The sequence below is a fragment of the Halichoerus grypus genome, chromosome 1 (genome assembly GCF_964656455.1).
Source record: "Halichoerus grypus chromosome 1, mHalGry1.hap1.1, whole genome shotgun sequence".
In the NCBI taxonomy this organism is placed as follows: domain Eukaryota; kingdom Metazoa; phylum Chordata; class Mammalia; order Carnivora; family Phocidae; genus Halichoerus; species Halichoerus grypus.
The window spans coordinates 177,269,463-177,295,127 of record NC_135712.1 but is presented as its reverse complement, the minus strand read 5'-3'; the positions used below and the strand labels follow the sequence as shown (position 1 = coordinate 177,295,127).

Genomic DNA, 25,665 nt, shown 5'->3' with positions numbered 1-25,665 from the left:
CTGCTAAGGACAAAAGTCCAGAGGTGAAAGCAACCTTCCTGCCTGGTGTGGACCCATAACCATATTTTGGCTTTCTTAGGAGATGACAAGTTCCTGTCTAACAAGCCTAAAGGCTTAGGAACTTCAAGGCACATGAACTCCTTAAAGGCAGGCAGGGTGGTGACTTCCTGATTTTGCATTTCTAGCACCAGTGTATTCAGTGTTAACAGATGCTCAAAGTGGGCAAGTCGAAATGAAAATAATCATGGATGTAAAGTCTCATGGCATCAAAGGTCCAATTTAGAACACTCAACTGATTTTCTAAATTCTTGGGCTGTTTGTCTCTGCTTTTTACTCATGAAAAGAAGAAGACGTCTGTGCCGAATGGAACGCACAACCGAAGTCTTGCTGCTTTGACCCATGACAAGAACAAATGGAAGCTTGGACTTCTTTACCTCTAGCTTGGGCCCCTCCAACTTGAATGTGCACTGAGGCACCTGGGGATCCTGTTAAAATGCAGGTTCTGACTCAGCAGCTCTGAGGGCCAAGATTCTGCATTTCCTGCCAACTCCCAGGGTGATGCTGTGTCACTTGGAGAAACAAGGTTCTAGGGAACTGGTTTAGAGTGGCTTCTACCAAAAGCAAGAGGCTCTAAGGTAGTTCGCACTGAGAAAGTTATTACCTTTAGGAAGGCGGACTCAGTCTGGGCTAGTCTGAACACTTCTTTAACAGTCGCCGATCTCCTGAGAGAGAGAGACGAACCGGCCCCCAGCCCCCGGCCCTCACCAGGCACCGCGGATGATGCGCGCCAGGAGTTGAGAACACTGCCTGGGCCCACTGTATCTACTGCGCAGTGCCTTCCATTTACGGCAGCTGATGCTGATTTCCTGTCTGAGCAGTCATAGTGCACTGTTTTTAAAACAAATTCACCTCACTTAAAGTGAGTTGAGTTGGGTTAAAGCAAAACAGAAAGCAAACAGTGGTTCTGCTGGTATGCGGAAAGAACAAAAAAAATCGTAAGGCAGAATGGGCCAAATGGGGCAGATACCACGGGAGTTCTGTGACCTTCCAGAAAGCACCTGCAAACCCTTTTAGACACGAGCCTTTTTTTCCAGGAAGAAACCCTAGATTCCATCAGGTTCTCCGAGGTGTTAGACAGTAAAATAGATCACTAGTATGGAGTCAGGTTTAACTAGGTGTCCATGACTTACCAAGTCTACACAATACAGTGAACCCTTGAACAACATGGGTTTTAACCGTGTGGGTCCACTTGCATGTGCATTGTTTTTGATAAATACAATACGGTACTGTAAATATATTTTCTCTTTTCTTTTCTCTAGCTTACCCAACTGTAAGAATATGGCGTATATTGACTGTCTACGTTATTGGGAAGGCTTCTGGTCAACGGTCGGCTAATAGTTAAATTCTTGGAGAGTTAAAAGTTAGACGTGGAATTTTGACGGTGCAGGAGGTCAGCCCTCCTAGTCCTTGTGTTGTTCAGGGGTAAGTTACACTCTGTAAATCTAGCTCCTGAGATATTTTATAGCTTTTTAAAGATCTCTACTTTGTCACAGTTACATTGATGATCAAAAAGCAGTGTTGTCCTGGAACGATCATTAAGTAGCCCTTCTTCTTGTAAAGCACTATTCCTGAGAATTCTAGACCCAGGAAATGCTAAGAGGTACTTGGCCAAAGAGAAGTTGTTAGATCAAAAAAAATATGTTGGGGGTAATGCTGTCTACTGTATCTGCTTTCCTTCCCCAGGGCATTTACTGTGCTCTTAAACATATCCAGGACTGAGAAGTCCTCTGGGACAAAATCTGTTCACTGTGGTTCACTCAGACACTTCTCAAACACGGTTGACGTGGAACCCCATTTGCATACAGTGTGTGTTAACATGCTAAGAACGAGTGTCCTGGGGGAGGCACTGGCTGCTTCATGAACTACCCCCAAAGGTGGCGAGAGGGGAAATTGTAAATGATAGGCAGAGTCCCTGGTTTTCTGAAAGGCACGAGGCTACGTTTCGTGCAGCCATCAGTCAGGGGATGGCGAGTACTGAGGTCCACGGTGGGCGGCGCACGGGGACAGTGGCAGGTTTGAGCCAGAATGACCACCATTCCAGTTCAGACCATAAGCGTTGAGCAGGAAATTTAAATTTTCCAAACAACGTCCCCGAGTGCATTGGGACTCTACATCAGGCTGTAGGGGAGCAGCCAGTGAAGGTGGTGTCTGAACCCGGGGACTGATCTCTGTCCCCTCTCCGGGCACAGAAACCCTCGGTAACCGTAAAGGAGAGCTCGAGGATCACGACCACCTTCCACTCGTCTGCCGCCTCGCTCACTGCCCCGCAACCTACTAGCTCTCAGCAACCCGTTGGCCTCACGCTCGACATCAGCAATCTTTCTAAAAGGTACCCGATTATCCTAGTCTGTAAAGTCAGTTCTGAAAAAAATGCTCCTGCATTTTTTGAAAACACAATAAAATAGAGGAACCAATGTTTGCCCGAAAGTGTAAGGAAGTATATCTTGAAAGGTGACTTTTCTCTATTTTCGATCTCTCTTATTAAAAGACAAATGAGAGCTGGAACTCTGTAAACTGATGTCTTGTAGGGGAGGTAGGTCAGGGGCTGGGTGAAACAGGTGAAGGGGATGAAGAGTACACCTCTCGTGAGGAGCACTGAGTAACTTACAGGACTGCTGAATCACTCTATTGTATACCTGAAACTAACGTAACACTGTATGTTAGTGATACTTGAATAAAAATAAATTTAAAAACCCTGAGGCCAGTAGGACCTTATACATCATCTAGAATCCTATCTGAGTCATATTTGGCCTCAAATAAGGAGAGTTTTGGATTTGCTAATTTTTTTCAAGCTCAGTGTTACAAAATGTTGGGCAAACCGTTTTGTGCTGATGTGGGCTACCACCCACCCTATTCATCCATCTACTCTTGCCTTTGAGTAAAAGTCACGATGACTGTGAGAGGAGAAAGGTGCGGAAGCTCACTGTAGTTATAAGAATGGGTGGAGTTTAGAGCCTGATGAGAGGAGATAATACGAGTTCAAAGATCCACAACAGGACTCACTACCCTATCTTTTAAGTAATTTTAATAAAAACAAAAACAAAACCCTACGTTTCTGCTTTGGGATCAGACTGTAACGTTGTTCTATTTTGAAAGGGGGGGGTAGGGAAGAAAAGCCGAATTATGCCTTTAAATGGCATGACTGAAAGTGGTTCTTTTAAAAGAAAGTGGCTCTTTCACTAACATCCTAGACTACATGTATGCTCATAGAGAACTTCTTAGTCTTAGTAATGGCTCCTAAATCGAGACAAAGATGTTCTTTACCTCCAACTCCAGTTCCTCCCTGTCCATTTCCTGATGGACACCTCCAATGTAGTCACTGGGGTCATAGTACTCGTGGGCCGAGGGGTGCCTGAAAACAGAAGAAAGACCTTTACAGCCTGCTTGTGGCTGAAAGTCCCCCCTTCCATCCCCCCAACCTCGTCGGGCCTGCTGTGATGTGGCCCCAGTTCTCAGGGTTGGGGCACTGCCTAAGCCCACTTCTCCCTGGCCGTGCTTCTCAGCGGTGTCAGGACCTCCCCTGTTTAACACTTCCATCCTCCTCGAAGAAGATGCAGGTGACAGCGGGACTGCCCTTGCTGCTCCCAGTGACCATCCTCTTGCCGACTAGTCATGTGAGTCAAAGGGACTCATTTCTCACTCAGTCTCTAGAGAGCAGACACATTCCTCTTTCCCGCTTATTGCTTCACTGTTAGATTTTCTCTTTGGGCAGAAAAAGGCTGGATGTCAGGCAACACTCAAGGATATGTATTGGCCTCTGAGTCTGGTCCAAAGGGCTGGGACCGAAACTACGATGCTATCATCTAGGACAGTGTCTTCCCAAACTTCTCTGATTGTTCCACAACAAGGAATAGGTTTGACATGAAAACCGAGTATGCACATATATGTAGGTAATGAATGAATGAAGGTACTACATACATGCACGTGTAAAAGGCACGTGTATATAAGCATACATGCATACACACCCACTGCTCAGAGAACAGAAGCTTGAGTCTCTCTAGGACAACATATGGGAAACCCTATTTCCAGAAGCCACCACCTCTTTGGAACCTCTAGTAGAGGAGGCAGTGGGAATCCTAACAGGCTCAATCAGCAGCTCTGGAAGGTCCCAGACGTGGGTGGAAAGCTTCAGCCTGATTGTTGACTGGGGACTCAAAGCATCTTGTTCTCAACGGTCAGCACAGCAATCAATGGGCTCTGGTCTTCCCTCCCAGGCACTTAGTTTTGAAACACCAGATCAGACATGGTCAAACAAGGGCTGGCTTTCAATTTTCTGGACCTATCAGGTAAATTTCCTGCCAGCACTTAAGGGGCTTTTAGTACTGGAGGATGCCGTTGGAAGGCCTGGGCTTTCAAGCATCACGTTAACACTCCCCTTTCTATCCTGATGCGCCCTCTTTACTATGCTTTGACCTTGCAGCCAGAACCTGGAGAGGCCTGACCTCTGGACTCCACTGACATTTCTCAAGTTGCCCCTTGGGGTTAGGTCATGTCATGTTAACCAGACTTAAGAGGAAATTAAGGGTTTGGCTTCTAAAAGGCCCATCACTGTGACAGTTCAACATCTCAGAGGCGGGAGCTGCTGCAAAGGCCTCATCAATACTGAGAGGCAGTTTTGCTCTATAAAGTCGAAGAACTGGCTTAAATGATGATGGTTCAGTGAGTCGGGCAATTCTTTCATAGGATCAACTGGGATGCCACCGAGTAGTTGTGTGGCTAAGAGCTGGGAGTCGAGGTGAGCCAGACCTCCCTCTCAGTCCAGCTGCCGACTTAAGCTGAGGAGAACAGGTGTGTATGCACTTCCTCACTGCACGGAAGGACCCATATTCTTTGCACACTCCTGTGCACGCTGAGCGTGGATGTCAGAGAGGGGACCCTTTCTTTCCCCTTCCCCACTGTTAGGCCTGGGGAGTTAGTCCTGGACTCCCATGACAGCTATTGGGTAACACCATGGGATGAAAGGTAAGCCTCTGTCTGGAAGCTGGTGGAACCACAGGAAACGTGGGCTCACTCCAGCTACTGAGTTATTAACAGAAACCCAACAGGTAGCACTCAGAGGTTTGCCCTGGGAGAGGAAAATGCCCTTGGAAATAAAGCATCACGTCAGTGATGGAATCAGGAACAAGACAGTAAGAGCCAGGGGTGACTCTTTGTCACCTAGAGAGACTAAGGCGGGGAAGGGGACATCCTGTCCTCACACGGGCAAAATCACGTGCTCCAAGCTCTACAGTAAAGTGGACATCTTCTCAGCCAGTGGTCTTAGAAAATTTCTCGCTCTTCATTTTTTCCCTAGATATTTCATCTCACTCACTAAATTAATGATTGCTCCTCTCTCCTGAGTGCTTACCATATGTCATGGTGAGAACTTCCCACACATTATTTCCTCTAACCCAACACTCTTACACACTGGGTTCTATTATTATTTTTCCTACATTGAAATGGGGATAAAGTGAACTGCCCCAGCTGCCTGGCTAGTTATCAGTTTGAGCATCAGGCTCGTCTGACTTGAAGGCTCTGAGCTCCACTCTCTCTCTCTCTGGCAGGAAGTAAGGTAAGAGGAGAGTCATGTGTAAAGTAATTCGTGTGGGTGTTGGATCACAGCTGTTAACTTAATTGGTAAATGCAGCACTTATATGAGGCACGTGTGGGCTTATTAACACGGACTCAGGTTTGAAACGAGACCCCAGAAAGTGGAATGCACACCCTTCAGGGCTCTCTTTACACTCCCGAATTACTTTGTTGTCTATTTAAGAGAACCATCAGCATTCCCTCTAGTTATAACACAAAATCTTCACATTGCCTTTTGCGGTGATTAAATTTTATTCTGAAATAACTTTTATGACATTTGTAAGTAATTTTGTTCTTAGAATATAATTTGAATAACTCCGCTCCAGGGTTATAATAAAAGTAATTAATATGTCAGAGTGGTTTTGAGCAGGACTCAATTGATTGCCTCTATAAATAATAAAGTTAAACACGGGCAACCTGGAGGAAAATTATAAGACCCGCTAATGTTTTTCACCACATGGAAAAAGAAAACAACTTCACTGGACTTCTTTACCATGCTTAACACATTAGTGCCATAAGACCATGTGACTTACTCCTCTGGCAGGAGATAGGGATCCAGCACAGGCGGGGTGGGAGAGGACATCTTGGTGAGCGCCATGATGTGCTCGAAGGTGATGTCGGTTTGAGTTCCCGTGTCCACCAGCTGCGACTCTGATGGAGGTGTGAACATTTTGGTCCGAGGCGTTCTCCTCAACACCTGTACCACAATGGGCTCTTTGGCGGTCTTGAAAGCTTCCACAGCCTGGTCATGAGTCGCTCTGGATAAGTCTTTACCGTTGACCTGTGGACAAATATTTAGGGTGAGAGAGGATCATAGCCAAGCAGAAGCTGGAAAGATTGTGCTCTTGTGTAAGCAAGCCAAAAGGAAGAACAACTTGAGGGTGTCAGAGATTTCCAATTCTGTTTTAGGTTTCCTAAGGAATGCCTAGTGGGATGGGAGTGAGTTTGGAGGGATACAGATCTGGCATTAAATGATAAATCTCACAGTGGGGAAGTCTTGGCTTCCTACTGGAATGTCTTTAACACAGTTTCATCACCTGCTAATCTTGCCTGTGAGAGAAAAGAGCAGCCTCCGGGCTCAGAGCCTTTATCAGGCAATAATAGCTAACTAGAAATTAATTACATTGTTATGTGTTAATGGGGTGTATTATGTCAGGTGACATTAGCTTTCCTTTTATGGAAGTGATATGAAGTTTCCTTTTTAAATAAATTGCTTTGCTTTTTTTTTTTTCTTTAAAGTCAATCAAATATATTAAGTAAATGATAATCCGGGCCGTAGGTGGACATGGCAGATATCAAGGAGGTCCAGAAATGGCTGGCATTCTGGCCGATGTGTGGGAAATTACTTGCTGTCTTGTTTCCCACTGTGTACAGCCTGAGCCGCCGCTGCATCCCCAAGAGCCTTTACTTACTGTGTGTCCACTGTCTGCCGCATGACTGACCTGAAGCTACCACTTAACACTTCCCCCAACACGGTCCGGGAAGTTGGCAGAGCCAAAATTATGTTCATCTCCCTCCTACAACAGCTTCAGATTAACCACATGAGATCACACAGCTAGTTAGTGGTGGGTCACAACTTTGTACCATTGGAAAGAATCCTGGATGCGGCATCCAATCCAAACTAACTCAATGTGGCTATCTTTAGCACAGCTTACGCAATACGAAACAGAAGCCAGAACCTTATTTCTAGAAAATGAAGTCATTCCAAGCAACCTCTTAGCCCAACTCTTTAATTTTCCTTGCCCTCCCATCCCCCACAGCAAAGGAATAGGGTATTATGTTCCAGTAGTTTGGTAATGTCTAATGACTGCACTGCAGGAACGTTACCAGGCTCCAACATACTTCAGTATTATTCCCCAAGGGGTTGGCTTGCTTTTTAAAGTCAGATACAAAATGATCATACAGGAACCATACTCTTCAGACTAACTTCGGCAAAAGTTCCTGAGCTTCTCAAATCTCTGGAGAGCAACACTGACAAATTCATGTCATTTAACATAGGAGTTCTTGAACATAAATCTCTTAGATTAATACTCCATTTTTTCAATAGGCATGTTTTTAGTATTTATTTATAAATGTCAAAATGAACACTGAACCTTTTCCTGTCGGGCATATGCATCCTCCCCTTAGTCCCCCAGTATCTTGTACTTCAAGGCACACTGACAATTAGGTCCATCCTCTGAGGCAGAGAGCACTTTGGGTTTCTCTGTGTCCGAGCAAAACATGAGTATTGATTATGCAGCCGTTTTTCTATTTTTGCTAAGCCCCTTCACTCTGGCCCTACAGGGAAAAGAACTCTTAGGACCGAGTATCTTGTAAACAACTGCTGGGTTGAATAGATGTTGGACTCTTTCCTTGTAATGAAGCCCAAGTGCATCATGTTGGTGGAGATTATTAATGATCTGGATTCAATCTACTTAAGTAATTTACTCGCAACACAAGGGAGTTCGTCAGAACAAGAACTATGGGCTACGAAATGACTCAAGTGCACCAGTAAGTAAGTGAATGGCTGAAGCACCAAACTCTTCCATCCTCTACCCTGGAGGACTGAGAACACCAGGGTTTAACATCACAACTGTTGGGGCGCCTGGGTGGCTCAGTCGTTAAGCGTCTGCCTTCGGCTCAGGTCATGATCCCAGGGTTCTGGGATCGCGCCTCGCATCGGGTTCCCTGCTCAGCGGGAAGCCCGCTTCTCCCACTCCCCCTACTTGTGTTCCCTCTCTCGCTGTCTCTCTCTCTGTCAAATAAATAAAATCTTAAAAAAAAAAAAAAATCACAACTGTCTTCCCTCTTCCTTTGAGAAGAGGACAAACGGACACAAAGGAATTCTTTCCAGCTTTCCGAACCAGCTGACCATCTTGACCCCCTCCTTGCTCGGAGCCCAGAGTGCTGAGGGCTTGGGTTGGGAGGGAAGGAGGTGGTGGTTAAACAGCAACTTGGAGATCTGCGAAATTCGTGCTGTGGCAGAACTCTCTGAGCCGTATTTTCCATTACTGCCTGACTCCAGGGGTCAAGTACTACAGGAACTTACATTGTGATAGTCAATTTGTCCCTTGGTTAAATTAATGCCACAGACAGCACGTGTGGGAGATGTGGGTGCGGCCACTGCCAGCTAGCCAAGCTCGTCTTCTGCCCTCGGTGGTCACAAGGGATGGCTTGTACCGAAGGCAGTAGTACTCCCAATGAACTCACACATGAAGGCTTTTTTTTTTAAGTTTTTATTTATTTGCGAGAGAGAGAGTGCGCGTGAGCAGAGGGAGGGGCAGAGGGAGAAGCAGACTCCCTGCTGAGCAGGGAGCCCGACTCCACTCAGGACTCCATCCCAGCACCCCGAGATTATGACCTGAGCTGAAGGCAGACGCTTAACCGAATGGATCACCCAGGTGCCTTCAGACATGAAGACTTTTGAATGGGTCCTGCAAGATCTGTCTAATCTGTGCTTTCTCTAGTCATACATAAATACCAGGTCTTGTGCCAAAAAGGAATGAACATGAGAGTTTCTTTCAGGACCCTTCTAGTTGGGTCTAAAGAGGAACCCATCCTAGGAGTCTGCTTTTTACATATACGATTAGGTCTTGCAAATACAACACCGGACAATGTTAGCTACCTGGTCAACAAACATCCCCCCTTGCCTCACCTTCTTCCTCTCAGCTAAGGGAGATCAGGTTTTGTTTTCTTTTCATCAGATCAGAGAGCTTTCCCTCCTGGGGAGACTGAGGTGTGGGCTTGATTAACCTTGGCTTATTATGGTGGTCTTGTTCCTTTAGTGATGGATTTAGGCATGGGCAAGAAACATACTTCTGGCTGATAGGATAAGATGAGGAATCTGCTAGGGAGCTTTTGAAGTTTTGTTTGTTCTTAAAATAGGCAGGGATGGCCCTCTTCTGCCTCTGGGCAAACCATCTGCATGTGTTGCTTGGATTCATGGGAGTAAGTTGGGATCATGTTGAGAGCCAGTCTCTGGGGCCAAATTAACAACATACTGAGGGATACGGAGCAGAAAAATGGGAGAATTGGGGTCTCTGATGATATCACTGAGCAAATGAACTAACCAAGCTTAGAACCTCTTAACCCCAAATTTCTTACCATATTCAATACTGAATTCCTTATACATTGACCATTTTAACTTAAATCACTGCTTGCTGCCCAAAACATCCCAGTAGGTGTAAGTATCACAGAGATGTATTGTAAAATTAGGCAGGAATGTATTCTGATTCGTTCCTAGATACATCCTTCTATCTGTATAAAAGAATTAGTGAAAATGCTTTTCTGATTGGGAGTGTATCTTAATCAGCTCATTTTCATAAAAAAGTGATGGTAACTATTACTTAGGTAGATTTTTAAATCAATGCTACGAGACGGAGATGTTTAAATGGTACCCAGAACAAGAAACATAAAGGACCCACCTGAATCAGTCTAAGCTAAGAGGATTCTTAGGGGCAAACAGCTGCCCTGGGTCTCTATGCACACAATTCCAAAAAGCAAGAAGGCTTTTCTGAAACCGTCCCATTTTTGGTATTATTCAAAGGTGTTGATGCAACAACATCCATAGCATCTCTACCGCCTAGGATGAAGAAAGAGGGTAGTAAACCCAAAGGGAGGCCTGGAATGTTGGGGTGACCACGAAATGACCTCTTGTCCCACTCCAGGACGTCACCACCATGCTGGGTTCCACAGAAAGGCATTTCGGACACCTGTGCCCACGAGAACAATTTCAGAAGCCCAGTGCCATGTGTGTATGTGAATCCAACGCAGTTCAATTAAAGCCTGGGCACAATCTAGGGGAGCCCCTCCTTCCTTAAGTTACAGCTCAGGGACAGAGGGCACAGGGTCTGCAACGTGAAACCAGGGCAGGGTTGCCATCCTGACTGTGGGCTTTGAACAGTTTGACTATTCTGCGTCTCAGTTACCTCGTCCACAAAAATAAATGTAATTATAGTGTTGTGCCTCTTAGGCTTATTATAAAGTTTAATGAGATAATCTACTTTTAGTGCCTAACATGCAAATAATAAGAAATTTACTAAGATACCAGTGCTAATGGGGATCCTATACCAGAAGAGTCAGATTTCCCCAGGAGAAGATAATCTATAAATCAAAGAAACAAAATGCAGCCTAATTAGGTAGTCTTAAGAAACATTTGTGTACCGAGAGGCTCCCTGCCCATCTCCTGTTCCTGGACTACCAACATACACGTCAATATCCTAGAGTCCTCAAGTTGGGATTCTCCGGCGGGGCTTTGGGGGTGCAAGAGATAAATTTTACAAGACTTGAGCCCTGCCACACAAGCTTCTTGACAGGGTATTTTAGGGATCATTACGTTCTCTTAAAGGATGATGAGACAAGGCGGGAGTTTACCATCCTAGATGATCCATTTTTGCAGCCAAATTTGTTTTGAATTACCTTGTGCACATAACACTTATTACACTGTCATCTTGGAATCACATCACCGAGAGCCTTCGCGAGGGGATGACGCCGGTACACTGTCAACCGCCCGAGAATGACAGCCGTTTATGCCCGGGATTAGCATTACATCTACATTACACAGCAGCGAGGCCCTGATGATGCCTGCAATTACAGATGGAATGCACGGCAATGCTCATCCGGTGACGTTTGGCCCGGTCAAATTAAACATCATTAACTCGCCCAATTGAGCAGATTGCTTTTAAAACAGTTTATGCAGCTCTAAAACCAAGTAAATGGAATGTTTTGGAACAAGAAATGCTGATTGCAAACTTTATCTTTATTATAAATTAAAGGCTTAAGTTATTCACCTAAGGCTCTTGCTGGTCCCTGGGGACTTAGGTGCAATTATGGTGAAAATCCAATCAGTCTGTCTCAAGGCAAACATCACTGCCATAAATATGACATGACACTAAGGAACCTTCAAGAGGTCCTTTAGTGGAAGGTCTCCTGGGACAAGACAATTATGCTGTGGGCGTGGAATGATTCCGGCCTGGTGCCCACGAGGCCAGGGTAACATGCTCGCTGTTCTTTGTATGAGACACTCGTGACTGTCTTTTCCATCGCCCTGAGAATTGGCGCAAAACGGGTGGGATTTTCCATTTGGGGGCAGATTGCATTGACAACCCCTTGGTCCATCTGCAGTCATTCAATCCCCGAGTCAGTATTTGTTGAGGTTATTGAGTGAGAGTTGTTCCTCTCTTGGCAGACAGGATGCCACTTGGGAGAATTTTCTGTGGAAAAATGAGGCCCCAGCATGTGTGAGCCACTCAAGAAATGGCCAGAAGGAATGTGTCGTGGACAGCATTTGCCCAAGACATCTAGTAAAGGATCTGATCTGCTGAGGAGGCCAGTTTGCTCCCAAAGACTACACAGGCTGGAACACAGATTGAGCCCATAACCCAGAGAGAAGCCGGATCTCGGATATCTCCCTAGAAATGCCACTGATGAAAGTCATGTACCTTTAGTGTCATCTTTCAAAAGAGGCGCCCAGAAAGCTTGCGGAGTGCCCTACAACCTAACTGTGAGCAGATCAGGATACTTTAATATGAAATATTTGGAAAAGACATACCATGCTCTCTCTAAATTAGAAAGTATCTATTTATGGGAAGGCATCTGGTTTCTGAGGATCAAGGTACTGCAATCACCTCTCTTTCCACTGCATGTGCAAACGACCCCAATGGAAAGCACGAATGCAATTTTAAATCCAGCCTATTATCAATTATGCTCCTGGCTAAAACACAAATTTTATAGGGCTCATTTAATTAAATACAGGGGCAGTGATTTCATTCTGTAAAATATCACACCTATGTTGTCAACTAATTAAAACTTAGATCCCACTGGAAGCAACAGACAATAATAAACAACATACCGAAAAGTAAAAGGTTTTCAAGCTCTGATTTAGGTTGAAGTAAAAATTTTTTTTTCATTCAGGAAACTCCTTGTCTGTCTTAATTTATTTCAAATATACAGTCTGCTCTGGGGCTTGATAAAGGGAAGGTTAACTTATCTAAAATGTAGATATTATGTTTAATAAGAAGGAAGAGGAGCCTTAATAAACAAATGGTGTTTAAATTAATGGATTTCTGTGGAAAGCACTCACTTTCCTATGTGAGGTCTACGTATAAATAGACTATACTTCTATAGATCTCAATTTCTATGTTGTAAACACTTAAATCTGTAGAAGTACATTTGATTTCTAACACGGAACACACTAGAGTTTGTCCACAGCAATTTCTAAATGTGTCCTGATTTATTTCCCTGGGTTTGGTATTTCCACAACTGGAAGATTCCCCCACCTTACTGCATTCTGCGTCACCTGAACAACTGAACTTATAGCCTAGGAAATTTTCCTGTTAGAGGAGCCTTCCTTATGTCTAACTTAAGTATCTCACATTTTAAAATCCCTTACTTTACTTCCTCAATACAGAATATTCCTGGCTGCCAGCCTCTGAATAATAAAATGGATGACATGTCTTAAAGAAAGAGGCTAAAAATCATACATGTTCTTAGTTTTTTTAAAGGTAGCATTAGTCCTAAAATTATAAAATGCTTTCTTTTCAGGTTAAAAAAAAAAAAAATCTACCTTAATCAACAGTATTTTGTTTCTCTCCTTTTGGAAGCCTTGATGTCATCATGTCAAAGTCCCTTTTTAAGTGATGACATCCAAATGTCCATTAAACTACAGTGTATCTGAACCACTTAGAATCTTAAAATTAACATGCACATTTTTACATCACCTTAAAGGTGATTTAAAGATGCAACTCAATCTATTATAGGAAAGCCCAGTGTCGAGTACTTGGAAACAAGGTGTGTCTATAGCTAAATCACCCTACTTTCTATGACTCCTAAGTTCTTTGGAACATCAGTGTCTTCTCCAGTCATATCTTTAATGCCCCTGCAGCACGGGATGGTTTCAGGTTTAAAGCCAGTTAAATATGGTCGATTATATTACACAGCCCATCACGGTTCACTCCTGGAAGACATTTTTCCAAATGCTTCTAACCATCCTTGCCCTTCTCTTATTCTTTATACTTATCTGGAAAAACCCCAACCAGTCCTTACGGTCCAACAATCTGCCCATTGTCCATTTCTACATGTGAGTTTAGTGATGCTGGAGAATATTCATGCAATGAGATGTCACGGAGTAGAATTCACAGCATTTTCTTGATGTGCAATCACATACTTTTCTAGTGATTGCCTGTACGCTCTCACCAGGCTCTGAACTCCATGACAGCATGAACGGTGTCTTTTGCCCCCTGCAGTACACCCAGACCTTAGTATAGCAGCCGGAAGGCAACAGGTCACCTGAGCTTCCTATTTACTTGTTTGCAGACAGTCGCATTCCCCCACTGGGCACATCTGCTACCATTTCATGGTCCTTTCTACTGTTAAACAAAAATTCAACATTTTTTGCTCTGTGATCTTCTATGCTTAGCTAAGCTGAATACAAATCTGGTTGAGTCTCCTTTAGAATTTCCAAATTTCAGGGGAGCCTGGGTGGCTCAGTCGTTAAGTGTCTGCCTTCGGCTTGGGTCATGATTCCGGGGTCCTGGGATCAAGCCCCGCGTCGGGCTCCCTGCTCAGCAGGGAGCCTGCTTCTCCCTCTCCCACTCCCCCTGCTTGTGTTCCCTCTCTCGCTGTGTCTCTGTCAAATAAATAAAATCTTTAAAAAAAAAAATTTCCAAATTTCAAATGAAAATACATGTTTTGTATTCTTTATATACATACAGACATATTTAGTGAGAAGCATTTTCAATATAAATTTGTACACAGCACCATTCTTTTTATGATCAACATGGCATCAAGGAAAGTATCCTCTGCTTTTTGGACAATGTAAAACATGGGGCCCAGAAAGGTCATGGAGTGTCTGCAAAGGACCAAGGCGGCTCTACTCAAGCTTTCCTGTACTCTGTAGGTTTCTGTATTATAGGAGACAAGGTGGGGCCACTTCCGGTGAAAACACAAAACTTCCCATATAAGGGAAGGAGACAAGAAAGACCAAAGTTATAGACCCCACAGCAAATCAGAAAATGTAAAAATGGTTTCTTTTTCTTAACCACTTTCTTCTTCCTCTCCCTCTCTCTTCTTTTCCCCTCCCTGTCCCTCTGCCCTGTTCCCCCATATCCCCTCTCTCTCCTGGATCCCTACTTAAGAGTTGTGCAGACTAAGCTGTGAGCAAGGAACCCAGACAAGGAGGGGAGCAGGGTGGGCTCAGAGGAAAGGGAGCCTTTTTCTAATTCCCACTGAAGTGCTGGAAGGGCTGGCTGTGGTCCCACTTGGGGCCATCACCAGGTCAGGAGTAGGTGTAGTGGATGCACGTGATGACCTGGCCTCTGGACACACAGAGGGGACTTTGTGGTGGCTCAGCTACCTCATCCCTACCCCAGAAGGGCTGGGAAAAGTCTCTTTCCCTAGTACTACCTGTTGCAGCATCTGGGAGAACAGGCATTATCTTTCTGTGCTCCATTGTTCACCTTGGTATCTGGTGAGTGGCCAGAAGAGCTGAAGTAACATGCAGGAGTTTGGGACACTTCAATCATGAGAATGTCAACAGTGGTACGGTGTTCCCTCTATGCCGGCCACTATTCTAAGCACGCTGCATCCGTTCGCTCAGGTGATCTTCCCAATGAGGGAGATAATGTAAAATGACCTGCATTTCACAGATGACATCGGGAGGCCAGCGAGCCTTTGCATATCTGCAGACCTTTGATACAGGAGGCCAGCAGCTTCTACCTTGAATCGGCAGATCCACGCTTAGTTCAGAGGCAGCCATGCTTCTTTTTACACGTCCATTTTATTGCATTTAATGATCCATATTGGCATTATCTCCTACTATAAAAGCCATACAGCCACCAATCAAAGGAGAAAGGCGTGGTTGCTTTTTTGCAAGCATCACACCCAAGGCCTTATGAAAACCATTTTATTATGTCATTTCCATCTCCCTGGTGTAAACCTCGTATCAGTCTCATAAATATATCTTATAAATTTAAATTTGTTAGCTGTTTTCCTCAAAGACGAGGGCAGTGTTTAGAATAAAATTCTACCCTCCAGCCTCTCATCATCAGAGAAAAGGACATGTAGGAAGACTCCTCCATCAAAAAAAATCGTTGTCATGCCGAAATTAAAAGAGTATTTTAAAAAAAGTGTTTAATGATGTTTCATGTGACCATGGGCATCGAAGTTTCAAACGGGATCCTGATGGAGACTGCATGAAGGTGCATTAAGAACAGGAAGGAGTTCTACATGTGGTAAGACCCTTCAGCTCTAGGGTCCGACTGCCTCAGTTTAAATGTAGGCTATGTCACTTATGTGTTATGTCGTCTTGAGCAAGTCACCCTCCTGGTGACTCAGTTTTCTTATCTGTGAATTGGGTCAACAGGAGGACCTAACTCATTGGTTTGTTGCTATAATTCATTAGGCCATACAACAGAAAGTCATTAGGGTCATGCCCCGGCAGAGTGCGTGCTCAATAAATGTCAGGTGTCTTTTATCTTCATTCACTTGAAGATTTATTGGAGAATCCACAGTGTGTCAGGCACTCTGTCCCACTGAGAAAGTGGTAACCCCAAGCTCAGTTAACACTGGGTGAGAGTGACCACTGTCTGGGCTCTGGGGTGAGACACACACGGGCCTGAATCTCTGCTCTACCATTTACCAGATGTGAGACCGGGTAAATTACTCTACCTCTGTGTGCCTCAGTGACGCCCACTGAAGATGGAGGATAGTAAAGCATTTACCTCCTCGGGTTTTTGTAACCACTAAACAGCTAAACAGTGTAAAGTAAAGCTCTCGGCACAGTGCTGAATGTCAGCCATTGTCATAACCCCACAAGCTTGGACACATTCTCCCTGTGCCTCATCTGTAAATGGACTTGTGAAGATTCACTGTGAAGGGAGTCTGGCTTATAGTCAGCACTTTCACAGGAGATACCAGCCCCCGTGTGGTTCCTAAACATTCTAGCCACCAAATTTCAGTAAAAACTTTACTGCAAATAAATTGTGTAAGAACATCAACAAAAAAGATTTTATGCTACACTCATGTCTATGGGAAAGACACAGATGAATCCACAGACGGATCCTAGCATCCATCTCAAGGATGTGATATTCTGAACTACTTGTACTGCGTGCCTGCTTTGGGCCAGGCGCTGTGCTAAATGCTTTCTATGCCTGATCCTATCTCATCTTCTCAATAAGAAGATCACTGGTGAGGTCTAAGGTATTATCTGTTTTTTATAGATGAGAAAATAAAAGCCCAAGTTGCTAAAAGCAGCATCTTAAAAACAGTGCAGCTCATAAGCAGTAGAGATGGGATTTGAACCACGTCTGCCCAAGTTCAAGCATATGTGCTCTCCCTCTTACCACTGAGCTGCATAGCTGAGCACTGTTACCTGGCCTCAGCTGAAAGGTAAGATCAGGTGGAAACACGATGGGAGAGCAGAGTGAAAAAGAGTCATTATCACAAGGGGGGACAGGCCAGCCTCAGAGGAGAAACTCAAAGCTCTGATGAGAAGAAACAAAGTTCCTCGCCCAAGAACGACATTCACTGTTGGCACCTCGGTGCGAAAGGGTGAGCTGGGCCATGTGGACCCAAGGTGGCTAAGCCAGCTGACCTTTCTCAGAAACTCACCTTGGTAATGGGGCACGTTTAATGAGCAGAGTGAGAAAACACGAGTCTTCACTCACCCACCCCTTCCTACTTATCTGCAGAGAAGCTGAAGGCAGACGAATCGATTTTTCTTTTCTCATTTCTTTTCTTACGAAGTTGTCCCTTCAAATTTTAGCATGTTTGTCCTACAAATGTCCTGAGGCATTTTGTGAAGCCCCAGCGATGGGACACCATTTAAAACAGTACAACTAGGAGGAATGTAAGGTGAGTCTTTTGTTAAAACAGGAAACTCTTGAGCAGTAAGAAAATCAGTAGCATCAGACATTTTGAAGCCCTTGAATCTTACAGGAGCCAGGCCAAGAGAGCAAATTTTGCAAGAAGCTCACTGACCTTAATGACCTGGATCTTATTTATTCCTCTCGATAAGACAATGAAATTTCCTAACTATCTTTATATAACACCAATGTCAGGAAAAAAACCGATGAATGCCAGGACAAATGAAAGCTAAAGCGGATGCACTTGACATAGAATTTTCTGGCTCTTGTGGATTTGTGTCTTAAACTTTTAGTGTTACTTCAACAGTGGTTTGGAACCTTTTTTGTTTGTTTTCTGTTTTCTTCCAAGAAACAAAATTATGACATACAGTTCATAGATAAAAACTAATTTTTGCTCCTGCATTGCAAACTAGTAGTAAAATTTCCATGAAAATGACTGGGATAGAATCCTTAAAGAAAATGTTGTAAATGATTACCTTGTGGTCTTAGCAGTTAAAAGAAAACTCCGTTGAGAAGGGCCTAGTACCAGCATGAAAATGAAACGGGCACTGAATGTTGAGAGAATGGGCGAGTTTTTCTTTTGTTTTCACACAATAACCATTAGTTGGCTTGTCCATAATTATCTTTCTCAATAAAATTACGATATATTACCTCAAACACTTCTGATTTCCTAAATAGCATTTTTAAAAGATCCAAACCAGGGAAAAACTAGAAAGCATGGCTGGGATTTGAAATACAACCGCCTTGATGGTAGGGATCCTACCTTTTACTTCCTAGAAATGTCAGACATCATTATTCATTCAGAGTATTTTCTATGTATCATGCACTGTGCTTAGGCATTTTATATTCAATCACTCATTCCTGTGTTTACTGATTTAATAAATACTGGTGATGACCATGTGCCCAGTACCCTGCCTGGGGTGGCCAGTGCACTGGTGAGCAAAACCAGAAATGGGAGCTGCCCCAGTAAGTTCATAGTCTGGTGAAGGAGACAGATGCAAATGATCTGAGAGAAGGAAAGAGAACCTGGCTGGGGTTGGGGAGGGCTGGTACTGGGATGAGGGGGATCCTCTGAAGAAGAGATGTTGAGCACAAATCAGCAGAATAGACAGGATTTACATGGGAAGAAAAAGAGGAGAGGATATTCCAGACAAAAAGAGTAGCATGTGCAAAGGTCCTGTGGCTGGGGGAAAACCTGGCACAACTGAGCATCAGAACAAGTGGAATAGAGACTGTTATGTGATAGGACTGGAGGGGTGGGCAGGTGCAGACCACATTGACCACTGGAGGCCACAGAAAGGGCTCTGAATCTGACGCAACTAAAAAGGGGTGGGTGGAGAACTAACCAAAGAGGATACACGTTCAGGTTTGCCTCTTAGAAACATGACCCTAGCAGGTGAAGTGTGAAGACTGCAATGGGAGAGACTAGGTAAGAGGTGTCTGAGGTGGCCCAAGGAGAACAAAGAGAGATTTAGGAAGTGGGACCCTCTCAACCACCCTTTGAGTTATTTCCATTTTCACAGGAAGCTGAGACTCAAGAGGGTAAGTGATTTGCCTAAGGTCATAGAACTATTAAATGGTAGTTTGGGGAGCTTGAACTTGATTTCTTAACTCCAAAAGAGCCTGCTTTGCTAAGATAAATCACTCGAGGTGTGAATATCATGGCAAAACAAATCCAAGTAGTAAATTTAAAAAACATGAAATGAATAAGGATCTAGGCAGACCCTAGGCTTCTCAAGAATTTTCCTTGTCCTGCTACTGGATTCCCCCTTGACTATAGACTCCCTGTAATGTCCTGGATCCTAAATCACGGTTCCTTCTTGGGGCTTCCTTGTAAATGCACAGTGAGAGCATCACGTCACCATCTGCTGCTTCTGTCCAGTGGAAGCTACCATTTTGTTGGAGCCTCTGCTTCCTAGGACTCTGGAATCCTACATGTCCATTCTTTTGCTGGAGAACCATATTGAGGTTAGATTATAGGAGGAATAATGGTTTACTGTGCCAACTGGTTAAAAAAGCCACTCCATCTTGTATTTCAACAACTCTTTCTACAAAATGGGACACAGTCCTCAGCCTCAATAGGGGAAGCCCCTTGCTCTTCACATGAGCTTCCCATATGATTGATGTTTTAGAACTGTTCTAAACCCTATATAATCACACGATTCCCAGATTTTTAGTTTTAATCTTTATTGGACATCAACATTTCAAAGTGGTATTATGATGGGTAGTTTTCATCATTTTTTTTAAAGATTTTATTTATTTTTTTGACAGAGAGAGAGACAGTGAGAGAGGGAACACAAGCAGGGGGAGTAGGAGAGGGAGAAGCAGGCTTCCCACTGAGCAAGGAGCCCAATGGGGCTTGATCCCAGGACCCTGGGATCATGACCTGAGCCGAAGGCAGACGCTTAATGACTGAGCCACCCAGGCACCCGATTTCCAGCATTTTTATTATGAAAATTTTTCCTGATCTTCTTTTCCCTCTTAATTATCCCCATGAGGAAAATTATAGAATTGAAGTCTGCAGTTAGCAGGATGGCCCTTGCCACTCAAGCATCCTCAGAGTGGGTGGACAGGCTCTATATTTTATTCTCGTATGGCAATGGACTCATTTTGGAGAGGGATGTGTGTGTGTGTGTGTGTGTGTGTGTGTGTGTGTGTGTGTGTGAAATAAATTCACTGCAACAAACAATTCATTGCTTATCTAGTTGATATGATTAAAGCACAAAAACTAACCTCTTGTTTTGTCCTGAATTGTGACAAAATTCTCTATTTTTAATTGCAAACTGTTGCTTGATTTGTTGAGGAAAATTTTGGTTAGAGGAGAAAATATGTGTCTCTCTCCTGCTAGGCTGAGATATATTTCTAAATTTGAATAAAATTTCTAGAAGACAAAAACACTTCATCCTACTAGCTTGTACTTCATCTGTCCTATGTATAAGACTGTTCTATTCCATTTAGGAGTGCTTATATGCAGTAATGAATCCAGATATATCTTTAGTGAATTGCCAAAAGATTCACAGATTGCAGATACCTTCCCTTGCAACCAGAGACAACTTTATATCAAGAGATTATATAAATTCTCTTTGAGTTATCTCCACTGGAGTATGGAGTTACTGAATGATCACTGTGAGAAATTAATGCAGAATTCTGGAAATAGTGGCTTGGAAAGAAGAACCAATGAAAGCGAATAGGAATGATGGACTCTGGAGGTGTGCAAGGAACAGAAATTGGTAAGATTTAGAACCTTTATGAATCAAAAATAAACTTAAGGTGGTACTTCTTTCTCAAAGATTTATAAATGTGATTTATAAATGGCACCAAAAGAATAATGATGACATCCTAGGATATTTAGCACCTCTAAAATAGGGAATAAAATGACTTTCCCTCTCAACTTCACAGACACTGAGGGCTTTAAAATATGACATTATCATAATTGATCTTCACTTTTTTGGTGATTAAATTCTGGGCAATGAGAATGGCAGAGTCATTACAAGAACGACCTTTACAGAACTCCCAGGATGTAGAAAGCCCATGATAAGTTTGTTGATCTTAACAGAAATTAAAAATAAAAGATGTTTACGGAAAGTATGAACTTAACCTTTCTAGACACAATTCCACAATCCCCTGCTCCAACTATTCTGCCACACGGTGGGAATAAGAACTATGTCCCAACATCCTTTCACCTCATAAGAACACTCAACTGTTAAAACTTCCTGACTTCATTTTCTTGCTCTCCGTTTTGGTTACATGGAAGCATCACATCAAGGTAGTGGGTCCCTCAGACATCCCCCTGACTCTCGGCTCCAGCAGGGGACACAGAGGAGATGGACCCCTTGCCTGTGGCCACTTGGGAGAAACTCTGTTTAGACGACAAAATAACTTTGAGTGTAGTCCAGTGAGGTGAGCCATGGAATACTCCAATGAGAGGCTGGCCAAAGCCTCTCTTCTGCTGTCAGATTGTTTGTGAGTTTTAAGGAAGAAGCTAAGTGGGTTGCTTTCATGAGAGGAAGGAGGATAACACTGTTTGCAGGGCACAGGAATTAGCATGTGGGCTCCAGTCCCTATGACAGAGAAGAACCTGCAGCATTTTCTAAGATGATTTATTAGATGTGGGCAGAATTTGCTAGAAGCCTACCAGGAGCAAATCATCTGGGAAGGAATTAATGATCCAAACACAACACTTGATAATGCAATTAGAATATGAGGAAATGTAGGGGATTTCCTGAGAGAGAGAGAGAGAGAGACAGAAAAGTAGGGAGGGAGGGGAGCAGAGAGAGAGAGGGAGAGAGAGAGAAGTATGTGTACATGATTTTGATTATGTCAAACGTAAAGCCAGAAAAAGAATCTAACAACAAATTTCTGAAAGAGTGAAGTTGTCAGAGGGGAGAAAGGACTGGGGTGCTCTCTCTAGTTCTGATGCTCCGGTATAGTTAAGCAAGTGTGCCCAGCTGAGTGGAAACACACTTGTGGCTATGTTTCAGCAAAGTGCTGTGTGGATCGGAGAAAAAGAAATAAGACTGCCGGCAGCAAAAACAGGGACCCCCACCACTGAAGGGCAGAGCACAGCGATGGGGCACAATGTTTTTCTTTAGACGCTGTAGGCAACATAAGATTTCTCTCCCCCCACAGCCCCCCCCCCCCCCGACTTTTGTTTGGGTCAGGGATTTTTTTCCTTTAAACCTTTTCTTAGTTGAGTTAGAAACTGAGAGTCTGAAGCTCTGGAAGCTTTTCTCTGACTTCATTTCATCTTGTCTCATAGATGAGCTCACCGAAAAATGTGTTTTCCAGTGGCAACATCCGCTGTGTGTGTGTGTCCAGGGGAAATTTCCGGCTGTCTACTTGTTCTAGCTGCTGTCCTAGGCTTTGTGTACACACTCTATCCAGGTAACACAGGCTCCCTTTTTATTAATGTCTGTTTTTAAAAATTTCTTATTGAACAACATATCTTCCCTGTCCCCTCCATTAGTTTGTTTAGTTTGGAGAGGATATGGTTAACATTAGTAATGCCTTTCCAAAGCATTTCTTTATTTAAATATTCGGTGTAGTCCTACCCGCATCTACACAGCACTTGCTTCATACTTTCAAAGTATTTTCATCTGCTTTCATTCAGCAAGCAAGTGTCCAACTTGGGATGGCAGCCTGGAAGCCAAGCCATTTCAGGATGCGCGAGAGCACAGGAGACATGCCCGGGGAAGTATCATTAATGGAATGCTCTTTCTAGAAATCCAGGACTCTTTCTGCCCTGGAGCTTCTGCCTGGCTAATGCGGACTGCTTTGTGTTCGGATGGTTAGGAAGCCCAGCCTGGCCACCAGGATTGGATCCTAACCCCCAAACAGGGGGCCCCTGGTGCTTGGCACTGGCCACCTGCAGAGCCTGTTACTGGTGCGTGTTCGTCTGTGTGATGACCTGGCAATGTCTTACCACCCTCCACCTCCACGTGGTAAGAACTGGGAGGATCATGACTTTGTTGGTTTTGCGATCCCTGCATCATCACCAGTGGCTGCCCCTACTTGGCACGGTGGAGGTGTTCAAGAAATAACATGCGGAACAAAGGACAGAATCTGAGCATTTCTTCCAAACATACTGTGTATTCACCTTTGCATTATCATTCTTGGAGAGTCTTGGCCTTCCATACTTCTTTCAAATGCCCTGCTTGCCACTGCTCCTTTCTAAGAAATGACTTAGCAACAGTGGTGGCCAATGAGGTCCGCATAAATTGCCCTTCTGGATCCACTGCCATCACTTGGCCTATCTCCCAGAGACCTTCTACCCGTAATGATGACCCTTTTAGACCCAATTTTGGAGGCCTGACTGCCTTCACCTCCTCTAGGAATGCTGGCTTTCTCCCTTGGTCCCCAGAGCCTCGCCTGGCTTGTTGGACAACATATAATAGTTGACACCATGCCGTACAGGGCCCAGGACAAGAGCGCTGTGAGCACGGGGCTGCTTTCTGTCTTTCCCTCAGCATGTGGCCCAGAGAACAGAGCAGGCACTCAGTAAATGCTGGACTCAGGACAACTAGAGGGGGACTCGCAACTGGGATAACTCGCAGACGGAACTCCCCTCTCGCTTTAGTAAGACAGTAAGATGAACTTCCCTTGAGTGAGGTCTCATGCTAATACACCATGTGACCCCCATAGCTGTGGAACTGGTTTTTTTTTAAACCTCCCTTTTATAAAGGAGAAAACGGAGCACAGTTTCCTGGTCCAGTCTTTTGATGATACTTCTGTTGCAGACCCATATTCCTTTAAGTTTACCTTATAACGTAATCATATGCTCATTAGTGTAAGATTTAATTTCTGACCTCCCGCCATCCCAGAACGCAAGCCCCCTAAGACAGGGCTACTTCGCTGTCTATCACAGTGCCAGATATTTAGTACAATGCTGGGGACACTGTTCAGACAGTGTGCTGGAGACCGATAGTCCTGTGCTAGGATCCTGGCTCTGCCCCGTAGGAGCTGTATGATCCCAGGCACATGAATCTGCTTCTCTAAATAACCCTCAGTTGTCCCATCTGTAAAATGGACGTAACAACAGGAGCTGTACTTTAAGGGGTTGTGTTAGAATTACATGAGATTCTGTATCTAACACATGTATATAGACCACATGCATGGCAGATCACACTCAGTTATTTATCATTGCTGTTAGCATAGAAATCCAAATCACTGGAACGCATTAGTCTTGGGCCTTCACTGTTAATTCAAGGACAAAGAATACAGTGCTGGAATTGCTTCTTCCTTTTTCTGGATGTTTCTTAACTGTGGCTGGATGTGGAGGAGAGTTGGTTCTAAAACTTGATGGCCAACTGAGAAAATGATGCGCTAGCTCTTCACCTTGCCTTCTCCCTGAGGTCTGCCCCCTCCCTGCACTGTAAGGGGAACAGGCACTTGCTCTCAGTTCCACTCCAGGGAGGAACGAGAACAGAAACTTATATTGGTGGGGGGGGTGGAGAGATTAGACAGACATGCCAGACAACTTAAACTTCAACGCCTGGGAAGTTTCTAGATACCTAGGCTTATACTGCAAATTTTAGGCTTAGAAAGTTGCTAGAGCGAAAACAGAAAAGGAGGAAACACTGGGCCCAGGGAAACAGAGGCACCACTGGTTACGTTGATACATGCAGGTAAGTGCAACATATGGTAGCTGGTATCTAACAGGGAGAGGATAGGAAATAGAAGTTATTCAGGCCAGGCATTTCCTAACTAGGTAAAAAGAAGAGAATCCCAGATGTGAAGTACCATTGTGATTCGGGGTGGGGGGGCAGATATGGGAGGGTGGACAGCCACTGCTCTTCATCTCCTGATGCCAACTGAAATATTGCTATGAAAGATGATAATTTCTCTCAGGTTTTCCAGAGTCCCCAAATAGTAAACAGCTGCTTGATAAAGGGATATTGGTTCATATTATTTAGAGTTTTCTTTTATTAGAATGCATGTCACTTCTAATGTTATGTGCCCCACCACAGACACTTTTGGGCAGAGGGGGGGATAATGAATCGTCACCTATGGTAAAACAGGAATTCATCTGGGCTGTGGGACATGACTTAACACACTGGGAGGAAACTCATTTTCCCAGATGTCTGACAAATTAACTCTGTTTTCATTGGTTTAATGCTGTGAATAGTGTTTGTCTGCATTATATGGTTTATGCATTGTTTGTTCACAAAAAAAGACATTTTTGCTTAAGACTTCTTTATATAGAAACATGCAAACATGCCAACTCTTAAGCAATGTGTTTGTAAAGACACAAGTTCTAACTGTGGTCCTACAGCTGTCTTCTGTTACAACAAATGGTAGAGGTTGAGAGAATTCTTGTGCACATGAAGAATGCTTTATCTTGAAAAAAATAAGGCAGTATTTTAATACTTTTTAAAGATCTTGATAGCCAACAACCTCTTCCTCCCCATCATTACTATTTCTGATTTACTTTCCTTCAGAATCTGGGGGAGAGGGAGGCTTTTTATAATATATGATCTTTCTTCTTGGGGCTCTTCTTAATATTTTTATTTTATTAAATACTGAATATATTAAAAGTTTAAGATGCATATAATTATAAAGAATTCTACACCAAATACTTGTAAGTCCATCCCCCCATTTGAGAAAAGAGCACTACCACTATGTCACTTTGACAAGCTGAACATGACATGTCTGTGGACAGACAGAATGCCAAGAAGAGTACAAGAAGGCGGCACCAGGG

General features: G+C 43.8%; 1 protein-coding gene across 6 annotated transcripts in view; it reads right to left on the bottom strand.

Moving 5' to 3' along the window:
• Positions 1-25,665, bottom strand: part of PDZRN3 (PDZ domain containing ring finger 3) — a 236,254-nt gene that overhangs the window by 13,810 nt on the left and 196,779 nt on the right. For all 6 annotated transcript variants that reach the window (XM_036066776.2, XM_036066775.2, XM_036066779.2 and 3 more), the window contains 2 exons: positions 6,162-6,409; positions 3,325-3,412 (listed from right to left, as the gene is read on the bottom strand). In XM_036066776.2, the coding sequence (XP_035922669.2) occupies positions 3,325-3,412; positions 6,162-6,409 (336 nt within the window). The remainder of the gene's footprint in view (positions 1-3,324; positions 3,413-6,161; positions 6,410-25,665) is intronic.